The sequence below is a fragment of the Corapipo altera genome, unplaced genomic scaffold (genome assembly GCF_003945725.1).
Source record: "Corapipo altera isolate COAL_440 unplaced genomic scaffold, ASM394572v1 23, whole genome shotgun sequence".
NCBI lineage: Eukaryota > Metazoa > Chordata > Aves > Passeriformes > Pipridae > Corapipo > Corapipo altera.
Genome location: NW_020884878.1, coordinates 18,393,494 through 18,404,922, shown reverse-complemented (window position 1 = coordinate 18,404,922; position 11,429 = coordinate 18,393,494). Strand labels below are relative to the sequence as shown.

Sequence of the window (11,429 nt, the reverse complement as noted above, 5' to 3'; positions counted from 1 at the left end):
GCCCCCTGCTGGGGGGGCGCGGGCAGCGGCGGGCGGGCCCTTCGCGGTGGTCCGGGTGGCGCGGGGAGGCCCCTCCCGCTTCCAGCTGCGAAATCGCATTAAAAGCCGCTAAAAATACCCCGCATACTTTCCTGATGTGGTTTCTTTCCGGGGGAGGAAGGGAGGGAGGCGACGGGGCCCGGGCGCCGCGCTGCGGATGGGGGGCTGCGGCGGGGCTGGCGGCCGTGCGTGGCCCCGCGGGCCCAGGGACGGTGGCGGGCAGGGCCAGGGCGATGCCCCGCGGCCCAGAAGGCAGGTGGCCAGAGAGCCCTGGGGGTCCCTTTCACGGCAGCCCTCGCTGAACGGAAGGGGCTGCTGCGGGCACCCGCTGCCCTCGGAGGGGGCCAGGACCACACGCAGGAGACAGCACCGGCCTCAGCCGGGGTCACGATCACCCGGGCCTGTTCGGGCCCCTCTCCCGGGGCACGTTCTCACTACGGCCACCCGCCACACCCACCTCCTCCTCCATGCCCTGCCTGCGCCCGCTGTGCTGAACACCAGGGAGATGTTCCCAACCCCTGGAGCGCGAGAGCCCTTTTGCCCTCACCTGGACCCTGCCCCAGGCGAGCAGGGACTCCTGGCCCCACTACCCAGCGCTTCTCCTGGGGCGAGCAGAGGGGCAGCCCCTGAGCTGGCGAGGCTCCTGGGGCCAGGTGGCAGCTTTGTGCCTTCCCAACCATGGCAGCCGCTCGAAGCACTGCCAGTGGTATGGCGATGTGTTGGGAAAGTGGTGCAGTGACAGCTGCTGCCGGGCTATGGGCTAGGTGGGAGCTGGGCAGAACTCCCTGAGGAAGCAAGTCGTGGATCTTCATGCTCTGGGATAGCTGGACTCCAGGGGCGTGTGACCCCTGTGCCTGGAGCAATGGTGTCCAGCAACAGCGCAGCTGGAAACACCAGGCACAGCTGCAGGGAGCTTTCCCTCACCTACATGTTCAGGGGCCTGGGGCAGGGAGAGTACTGCCAGCTCAGAGGCCAGTGGCTCACTCACAGTGTGGAAGAGGTTGACAGGAAATCCATTGGGCAGCTTGGGGGTGCTGGATGCCTGTTGAGCCCATTCCCTGCAGCTCTGAGGAGACAAAAGAGTGGGCTGCCTACTGTTTGCTTGTGCTTTGCTTGGGGAAGGGGAATTTGAGCTCCTTGATGGAGCAGACAAAGATGTAACAAGATCTAGTGGCTCTAAGATGATGTCAGGGAAATCACAACTTGGAATAAGGTGCAAATTCTGAGTGCTGATGTTAACAATCTATGGAGTATTTTAACGTAGATTGGGATGGATGTTTCCAGAGCTCCCCAGGCACTTCTGAAATTAATTTTGGATGCTTTTCTGCACTGGGACCTCCTCTACTCTGTGTTAGGTTGGAGGTCACACTAAATGCAGTAGAACTGATTGCTTTGGACTTCAGTAATCCATTTACTATGGTGCCGCATGGTGAATTATTAGTTAAGATGCAGATAAGTACAGAAATTATAAGAAATTAAGACCTCCCCAGAGGCTGGTCCCGGGCCCAGGTTTTATTAATGATCTTGGCATGCCAAAATGGATGTGCTAATGAAATTGGTTGCTTATCCAAAGCTGGGAGGCATTGTCAATACAGGGGAGAACTGAGTGTAAGCAAATTTGAAGGCTGACACGGTAGAAATTGGATGAAATGCAATAGTACAAAATGTAAGGTTATGTTGTTAATGGCTGCGATCAGATTTTTCTATTACAAGTTGACAGTGGGAACTTACTGCTTGGAAATAATAGCGGATGATTATTAGAATAATAGAATAATAGGTGTGGTGCTGCTAGGTGTAGGTATGCTGGACTACTCACTTTCTGCTCCAGGTGTTGCTCTGTGGGATGAGAGAGGTGTGGAATCTCCATGGTCTGACATTCACTGGAACCAACACTGGTGGCTGCAAGTAGCAGTCACTAACAGATTGCACATCTTGGACATGCTGGAATCCAGCTAAGCTGAGGGAGAGCCTGACATGGCTACTGAACGTGTGAGTGTCATAGGAAATATTTCACACCTGGGAACTCAGGCTGGGGTTTGACAGTCTGAGCTGGAGCAGATGTAACCCAAACAGCATCTGTTCTCGTGGAGATCAAGACAGGCAAATGCGTGGGCCTTTGCTGCCTGTCAAAGCCCCTTCTACCTTCCAGAGGGAGGAACCTCTCGTTTGAAGCTTTGCAGTTGTTAGGAGATTTTGTTCTGGAGCCCATAGAAATAATAGAATATTTGCAGTTGTTTCCCTCCTGCAAAACCCCATAGAGATGAGGTAAATCCTTTGAGGTGCATGGAGAAAAAACTGCAGAAAAATCAAACTGAGATGCTTGGAGCTGCCAGTGTGCTGCTAGTGTGGAGCAGGCTACAGCAACAGTTTTTGCTGAGCACTTTGCTTCCCAGTGGAAGCTTACTGTTTTTAGTGAATTGGCCCATGTCAAAATTGGGAATCTGGCTGGCCGCCCAACGTGAGGATTGGGTGAGGAAGAAAGGCGCAGCACTGTGTCACTTGTTGCTACTGGGATTGCCCTGCATCCCATAGATCTTACTGCTGCCAGGGAGCTACTTAACAAAACCTTTGGCCACTCTGAATAAGGTGGTCATTGTGCTACCATGTCAGCTTTTCACCATAGCTGCAGCTTTAACTACACACGGGTGCCCTCTCTCTAAAGGTGGTCTAGGACCAGAAGCATATGGGAGTGCTCAAGTGTGATTGCTTTCCCAGACTCTCATGGCTTTCTCATGGCTAGGAGGACCAGACACAAGCTCTATTCATACATCTGTCCAGTCAAGGGGTAATCAACAGTAAACAGTGCTAGTGGGGGACTCTGTTAGTCCTATTCTGCGTGATCAGGTTTGGGTTGAAACCAGATGGAGAGAGTCCATGCTTAGATGTAAGAACTTGTCCGTGAAAGGAATGCTTGCGTAGTTCTTACTTGCTGTTCAGATGAGAGGGGGTGGCAGCAGTGTGATTTATAGTGAGAGCAAAATTGAACAAGTAAGGCAGACTGAGACCTGAGAATACACCTGGAACTGTACACTGGGAAAGAGAAACCCAGGCCTGGCACCACAGGCCTGACCTGGACAGGAAGCAAGCACAAAAAACGGCTTTGGACAATCACAGCAGCACCAGATGTTTGTCCTGCTACCTGGCTCCTTCTCAGTTGGTTGAGTGGAGCTGCTCTAGGCCCAAGGTCAAATGATGCCTGTGGTTTCACGAGTAGGACAGAGGAGAATTAAATTATTCAGAAAAGGTGATCCCAATGCTTAAAGCAAGCAAGATCTATTTTAGCCACAACACGAAAAAATGGATGAAAACTCCTTTATTCCCATTGCCCTCCCTAAGCAGGCAGAACTGTGTCAGGGTGGGTAACAAACCCCATTTCAATAAACTGAGTCCGGAGGGACTCAAGGCAGGACAGATTTTGGGTTTCATTCTTTCTACACATCTGCTCTTTTCTCCTATTGAGAATCTCTTAAGTCAGAAGTCAAAGTTCTGAGGCAAGGCTCAATTCCCCAAGTGCTTAAATGTTTTCTTTCCTGCACATGGACTGTGCCCTTCCTCTATTTGCCTGAGACTTCTGTCCCTGGGGTGGGCAGCAAGCAGCACACAGAGTGTCTTGAGGGGAGCTGGGAAGTGGATGTGGGATGGTGTCTGGGATGGGGACCTGGAGGAATTGTGAGTTGGAGCTTGGAGAGGGGGGGCAGTTCCAAACAGGTGAACCTGCTGTTCCTGCTGCTTCATGATCTGTCTGTCCAGGATGGCACTAGGTACTGTCTCTACCCTGCCTCCAGTAGGAACACACTGCCAGCTACCTGTTTGGGGCCACAGTGCTGTCAGTGCACTCCTACCCAAGGATTCCCACCCCAGGGATGCCCTCCAGCTTTAGCAGACATTTCTCTGGGTGCTATCATGCTCCTCTTGGGATGCTGTTTTTCTGATCAAGGTCAGCTGTAAGTGTATGCCTGTACTTGGACATCCTGCAGTGGTTACTGTAACCCCAGAGCCACAGTCCCCTCTGTCTCCTGGCATCTGTGTAGCTGCGTTGTTGCAGCAGCTCTTTGTTAGGAGTGGGTGGGAACTGGGAAATGCAGGGCCATAGTCCCATGGCCCCGTGGTGAAGCATGGGCTAGGTGAAAACTGCCCTCTATACTTCATGAATATTTGAATCTGTAATTAAAACAGAAGCACAAAGTATCTGGAAGATCATAATTTCAGAAAGCCCAACGAGCCTGGCTTCAAAAAAGGAAAATCATGTCTCACTTACCGAATTCCTTAAACATGTCAAGGTTTGTAAAGAGAGATAATATCTTTTATTAGGCCAATTGATATAGCTGGAAAAAACACACAAGCTTTCAGGCACAGAAACACTTCTTGTATGTTTTTTTCCAGCCATATCAGTTGGTCTAATAAAAAGTTATTACCTCTGCCCACAAATCTTGTTTCACTTAGTCCTTAGATCATCACAGCACAACTTGAACATGTCAGTAAGGAATGGAAAAAAAGGAGAATTATTTGATATAATTTATTTAGAGTTCTGAAAGTTCCTCAGCCAAACCATGAGCTGCTGCTAAAGCTAAGCAGGTATGGAGTGAAATCTCATGCCTTTAGTAATAGGTATTCTTGGAAGGCTTAAAAGTTTAGGGTTACACAGTCAATTTTCATCATGGCAAAGTATTAACAGTGTAGTTGGTGGTGTGGTACAGTTCTTCATTGTAGCAGCAGAATAAATGAATGACAATTACTTAGGTTAATGAGGATGGTTGAAGATTCTGAGGAATGTGAGATACCAGAAAAAATATAAGCAAATGCACAAAGCACTGGAAAACTGAATGTTTATTTAACATATGGAGCTAAAAACAGATCTATTTACAATTAATCTATACATCTGTCCAGTCAAGAAACAGACTGGGGACGTTTTATGCAGCTCAGTGGAAATCTCTGCACAACTCATGCTTGCGAGGCACGTGTGTAATGATCGTTGTGCTTATATTTGATCCCTGGGACTGCTTCCACTTGCACTCTGGAGACAGGCTGCCCCATCTGGAAAGCAGCGTTGGAGAGCCAGAGAGAACTGGGAAGAGCATCACAAGCGATCAGGAGACTTGGCAGAAGCCTCTGTGAGGAGACAAATCTGCAAGGCTGGGATTATTTGCCTTAGTGGGAACTAAAAAAGTGTCTACGGGCAAAAAGCTGTAGAAGACGGAGTGGCAGGCTGTTCCTGACCTGCCCCACTGCACGTGGGATTAAAACCGGGTAACAGAGTTACCTGCATGACGTATTGCAGCACTGCTGTCACCGGTGGTCAGGCCAAGGTTTAAGGATTGCCAGGGCGCTGGATGTTGCCGTGGCTGTCCGGAGCTCCTGGCGGGGCAGTTCAGTGCCGGCTGTCTGTTGCCGGGCCGCGGTTGCCGGGGCGGCGGGGCGGGCTGTGCGCCGGAAGCACCGGCGGCGGCGGCGGCGGATGGAGGCTGAGGCTGAGCCGGAGCGAGCGGAGGCGCCGCGGCGGGGGGGCGTCGCCGGGGTGAGCGGGCCCGGGGAGGCCCGGCCTCTCCGAGCGCGGCTCGGGGCCTTTAGGCGCGGTCCGGGACGGGCGCGGGGCCGGGAGGGCACCCTGCGGGGAGGCGGCGTGGGCCGCCCCCGGAGTCCGCCCGCCCGGTGTGGTGCCGTGCGCCGGCCGGTGGGTCCGAGCAGCGACTGGCGCTGGGCCGGGAGGCGGCCGCGGGGTGAACACCTGCGACTGTGATGCCTTAGCACCGCATCTGAGGGCACCGCGCCTCGCTGCGGGGCATGGCGCGACGGCACAGCCGTGCCTTGCCTTCTACCCCCTGCTCTGAAACAGCTTTTATCAGTAACCCTGTGCCCTCCGCTCCTTCGTATCTCCCCCTGTGCTCCAGATACTAAAGATGGGCCGTCGAGCCCGCCAGGACCTCTTGGCAGATGAAAATCTCATCAGGAAGAATTCCCCGTCTGCTTGTCTTGGAGAGGTGGGTGTATTGTCAGGAGAACCTGTCATTTATCCTGCTGGTGTCTTCCAGGGGAGGAATCTTCATTTCTTTCCTGCGTGGTGTGCTTTGTCCTTTGAAGTTTGTCCTTAGAGTTGGGACCCATGTGACTGCTCTGTCCCTTTCCTGGTGTTACCCTTTGCATGATGTGTAGTTTTCACACAGGACCATATTTAGGGCTATGGTCTCTTATGTGTGAAGTATGGAGAGTAGTATCATACAGGACTTGGGGCCTGTCCCTCCTGTGCATGCATACCTTCCCAATATTTTGATTCCCAGAATTAAAATATGAGCAGACATATCATTTTGTGACCAGCTTTGCCACCATCTGTGGAAGCAAGACAAAGTACAGGTAAACAGATACCTTACTTTTGTGCTTTGCTTTTGCTAGAGCCAGAGTACAGTATCTGATGTGGTCACTACAAAGTTTGTGTAGTGATGCTCTTTTTCCTGTCCTCCATGCATAGGCTACAAAGGTCATGCTAGGAGCCAGCTTTGCAGCATCTGAGACTTTGTCTTGTGGGTAATAATGTCCAAACTCAGTTTCCACTTCTCTTTGGAGGAAAATGTTTGTTCAGAATCTGTTCTATCAGTACATCTTCAAATGGTAGAAGGGGGTCTGGAACCCCTCTTTCTCAGGAGAATGAGGCAACATCCTCTTGTATCCGGAAATATGAGAACTGTTTCTATTCACTTTCTTGCTTAGTGCTGCAGAATGCTCAAATTCTACCTGGAAGTTTGCTCTTGGATGTTAGCATGGCTTCTCCACAGGCCTCTCCAGCTGGAAGGAGCACTTCTCAAGAAATGACATAGAGATTTTGCTCCTTGATATTTTCAAATGGACAAAAGTGTCATCAGAGTTCCACCTTATTGACAACAGTGATATTTGTTTAAATGAGGTGATGCTTAACTTTTTGCAGTGCCAGCATAGTCTCCAGCATACATATTCTTGGCTTCTTTAAATTTCAAACCCATTTTTTCCTGCCAGCCACCTTGGCTCCAAGTGTGCTTCAGGCTGCTCTGCTCAGAGCCCTAGGGCCTTCTGCCTTGGAATTGGCTACTCCCTGATTGTCTGTGCTGTGACAAAACTTTCCATTTACACTGAGTAGTTGTGTCCCAGCCATCTGTGATGAAATGGTTTGCTGAGGGGGAATAATTCCTTGGAGACCCTGGGATGGTGTTGAAAATACACTTTAATGGCTTAGCTTACAACAATGCCTCATAGAGCAGGCTTTTTTTTCTGGAGAAAGTGTGCTCTTTTCTTTTAGTAGGCATAATGGAGAATCATGTCCCACCTATGCATTCTCCCCTCCTCAGATGTGCTATAGGCATTTAGGATGGATTCTGTGAGGGAATATGGAGAAGATGTAATTTAAGAAATAAAAATAACCGTGGGCCTCATGGGTAAAAACAGTCTTAAAGAAACCAGATGGTCGTTTAAGGGGGTGTCATCACTGGTTGGTCTCCAGATTAGGGTGGCTCACTGTCAGATTGTTCTCTTACTGGCACTGGCCATCCTAGCTCATGGGCTGATTCCCTGGTTTGAAAGAGACTGGGGTGTTATGTAAGGGTACAGCTGATTGACTGTAAGTTACTGCAGTTGTGCTTGGTGTGTCTCATCACAGCCATTATAACAGCTGGGAAAAGATCATAGGGACTCCAGTCCTTGGGCACCCCTGGAGAGGACTAAGAAATAGTTACAGTGTTGGGTTTGGCAGTGAGCTTTTCAGCAGCAGAAGGGTGAGGCCTTCCACACCTTACAGCATTCAAATATGTTATTACTGGATCTGAACCACCAGGAAGAATCGTTTGTGTCAATAGTTTCTCTTCAGACAGGTCTTTGTTGCTAAATGTTTCTGTTAATTGAAAACCTTGGAGCTACTGGAGGAGAGACAAAATCCACTATAAATAATCCTCAGCTTTTCCTTTGCTCAGGAATTGGAGGCTTTTCATACATGACCATATTTGATACCAAAGTGAGCATTTAATAGAACTAATATTGTTTTTTCCTTCACCGTAGATTGGAAATCACCTTTTACTTTTCTGCAAGCTTGGCCTTGGCTTGCTTTTAAGTGGTGGGGTCAGCTGTTACAATGGATGTCTCACTCAGCCATCTGGTCATCTTGAAACCTTTTCAAGGAATCTTCCCAAAAGAAACGCAAATTAAAAAACAGTCCTTTTTTTTTTTTTTCTGGAACTGGCAGTAGTGGAGTAGGCCTCATGTAATTAATTTCAGCATAAGAGGTTTTATTCTTATTACTGATTTTGAAGACAAAGGGGTTTGTCTTTAACCTTTGCCATATTCACAATTTCATATGCGGTTTTGCATTCAGGATGGTGATTCTACCTATAGAGGTTCCTCAGGGTTTTAAAAATGGTTTAATTCACTTTGACTCTTTCTTTTTTAGTTCCATGCCAATACACTCAGTTTCCACCCAGCTCAAATTTCTGGTATGAACATACCATTTGTGCTATTGTTCTGGTCTTCTCATGACACTGAGAAACATCCAGGAAGTCTTTTCCAGGCAGACCAACTTGCTTGAAGGAAGCAAAAAGTACCTGTCTATCCATGTTTCAACATTTGGGCTTATTATAAGGAAATTCACTTCGAGGGGGAACAATTAATGTAGTTAAAAAGATCTTTGTTTTGAAGTCAATAGGCAAATCATCTGACTTGGAGCATAGATCTTATCAGGTTACTGCTGATCTCTCCTTGACCTGGGCTTCCCCTTCCAAAAGAGACTCCAAACTGTGTGTCTTTGCTCACAAATGCATTGTTAAAACTCCCTTCTCTAGGGCATAACTCTAATGTCTTGTGCCTTGTAGCCTAATATACTTGCCTCAAGCTCTATGAAGACAGTCTGATATCTCACTATCTTTTCAGCGCCTGTTATGTGTATGTATCTCCCACAATAATATTCTTAACTATAGCAGCAAATCTGTAATTCCTCTGCCTAGGTCTTTATTTGGTAATTCCCATTCCTGTGTGGAAGTACCTGCATTATCTTCAAATGTAGACCTCTGTCTCCTCAAGGGGCTCACAAAAGGTCACAAAGCTCACAGTCTGCCATCTGACATGCAGAGCATTCCTGCCTTTTCAGAAGTACAAGTACTAACAACACTGCTGCTATGTATTATTTTGCGAGGCAAGAAGGAACATGATTATTTGCTGTAATTGATGCATCCTCCTGCAGCAAAGGCTGTGCAAGTACCTTGCCTTCAGAGCTCCTTGGCAAATTGGCAGGCACTTCTTGCACACCCAGGGGAATATGCTTCAACTGGGAATTCCTAGAGATAAATCTGCTAGCTGCATGCCAGAACTCCAGATTTCAAACATTCATTTTCAGAGGGACAGAGGCCTTACCCATCCTCTGACTTGATGTGTTACATTTACTCATTCTGATGGTATCAAGTTTCTGACAAAATGGGAGAAACTCAAGCTGGTCATGTTATTTGTGTAACGGGAGAGACAGATCATATAATGAGATCTGTTGAAGATCTTTGCTAGCCCATTCTAACAGGCCTTCTGCACACTTCTGTAGAATGAAAGTCAAACCTATTTCCTGGCTCTAACATCACTGCACCCAAAAGCCTGAATGCCTGATGACATCCACCTGAAGAAGATGTTTGGCAGGGTTTGGAGCTCTCAACGAGATTGATTTGGAAAGCTGTGTGGAAAAGCCTTTTTAAAAAATATATCAGCAAACTTTTCCTTTTCTGTGTCTTATCTCAACAAGAGCGAACTATTTGTTGTTCCATAAGAAATCTGTATGCAGAAATATTGTAATGTTATCCAGCTTCCACAGTCTGTTTTCTCTTCATCCTATGGTGACAGGATTCCCTTGGGACCTTGTTTAAGAGTCCCCTGGTTTCTACCTCTTACAACCTCAATATGATTTTGCCAGTGTGTCTCTGGTGGCACTCTGTAGATCCTTTGAGTGGAGACTTGCAATTAATATGCAATATGTCAGCCTCCAGGATGAGGGTTTTCCAGACTATGTTGAGAGTATCTCCACACAGATATGACAAGGTCACTTTATATCAGGGTTTTCCCACAAATCCAGTTCCCTGCTGGTTCTCTTCCCCATGTTTCACCACAGCCTGGGAAGAGGCTCTGTACTTTCAATTCTGAAAGTATGTTTTTCTCTTGTTATCCGACTTGGCATTTGTGACCTTGCCTATGTAGCTGTGGTCCTTGGGTTAAAAAGTGAGCATTTCTGTGCTGTAAAAAAATACCTTAATCAGGATACCTTCATGTAGACAGACAAAAGCTTGGGCCATCTCCACTGTACACTGGAAGGATGTTCCCACAGGTGAATTTTGCAAAGCAGCTGTCTGGACTTCTATCACCCAGTTTACAAACACTCCTGGCAGTGATTCTTTAGGCTGATATCCAGGCATCTTTTAAATAGGATTCCATTATTTAACCCAAATGAATAAACAATACAAAAAATGAATTGCTGAGGGTGAAATTCACGTGGAAGATTGCTCAAAGAAGTAGTTATTTAAATGCTTTTCCAACATGTGTTGTCCAGCTGGATTTTCTTCTGTGCTAGAGCAAGTCTTAGACCACTCGGACTCTGTACATCCAGAGAAGCTTAGATCACGTTGGGCCCCACAGAGGCCTTTCTGCTTTTGGATGTGGGATCAAGTGAGGCCCTGGCTGATAGATACACACTTCCAACAGGTTTTTACTGGTTGGGCAAATCCGATCTCATTTGTGCTGCTCATTGATATGGATACTTTTGTGCTCCAGCTGTCCTAACCTGCATGTAGCCTCCCTCTGCTCTTGTCCTAGTAAGGCTATAAGAACAGATGACAAGACAGACAGTAAGTGAACTCAGATACCAAACCATTTTAATCAGAGATATGCAATTGATGAACCACATGGCTTCTGTGTTCCACAGGAGAGATAAGGCAGTCCAGAAGAAAAGTCATGTGCGTTAGTGGCGTTTTTCCAGCTGTCCTATGTGTATGCCTGGTGCAGGGTCATGGGTCAATCTAGGATACCCCAGATTCTCTCCCTTGATGATTCTGAACACTGTGATTTCTAGAATAGCATAGAGCTTACGGGGTTCTTAATTGCCTCCTTGCATTTGGTGTCTGACAACAGGGGTTTTTGCCACTGGTGGTGCTGACAGTCTGCTCATCTGAAAGGTTCTCAACCAGTTTGCAACTTTCACAGTGATTAACAGGCTGCTTTCCTTGAGTTACTCATCTACCCCACAACCAAGCTACTCCCCTATACTACAGTGTTAGCTAAACATCATCTGCTAAAGTGAACACTGTTCTCAGCTATGCCTGTCTTATGCTAACTGCTACAGCTCCTGCTCTCAGAGGAGGATCTGAGGTTGTCTTGAGAAATAGTAGGTCCTGAAAAAGGACTGCAGCCTA

The 11,429-nt window shown here is 47.8% G+C and overlaps 1 protein-coding gene and 1 long non-coding RNA gene across 4 annotated transcripts in view; one reads left to right on the top strand and one right to left on the bottom strand.

Annotated features, from left to right (window-relative positions):
* Nucleotides 1-4,848: 4,848 nt before the first annotated feature.
* On the bottom strand, nt 4,849-5,412 carry LOC113944596. The gene is made up of 2 exons (XR_003526729.1): nt 5,300-5,412; nt 4,849-5,073 (listed from the first exon to the last, which is right to left on the bottom strand). It is a non-coding gene; the product is annotated as an uncharacterized LOC113944596 (long non-coding RNA).
* IFT43 (intraflagellar transport 43) overlaps nt 5,293-11,429 on the top strand; it is a 43,973-nt gene continuing 37,836 nt past the window's right edge. For 2 of the 3 annotated variants that reach the window (XM_027637930.1, XM_027637929.1), the window contains exons 1-2: nt 5,440-5,554; nt 5,928-6,017. In XM_027637930.1, the coding sequence (XP_027493731.1) occupies nt 5,495-5,554; nt 5,928-6,017 (150 nt within the window). In that variant the 5' untranslated portion in view covers nt 5,440-5,494. Of the gene's footprint in view, nt 5,555-5,927; nt 6,018-11,429 lie in introns of all 3 variants that reach the window. The other variant, XM_027637931.1, reaches the window with a different exon arrangement.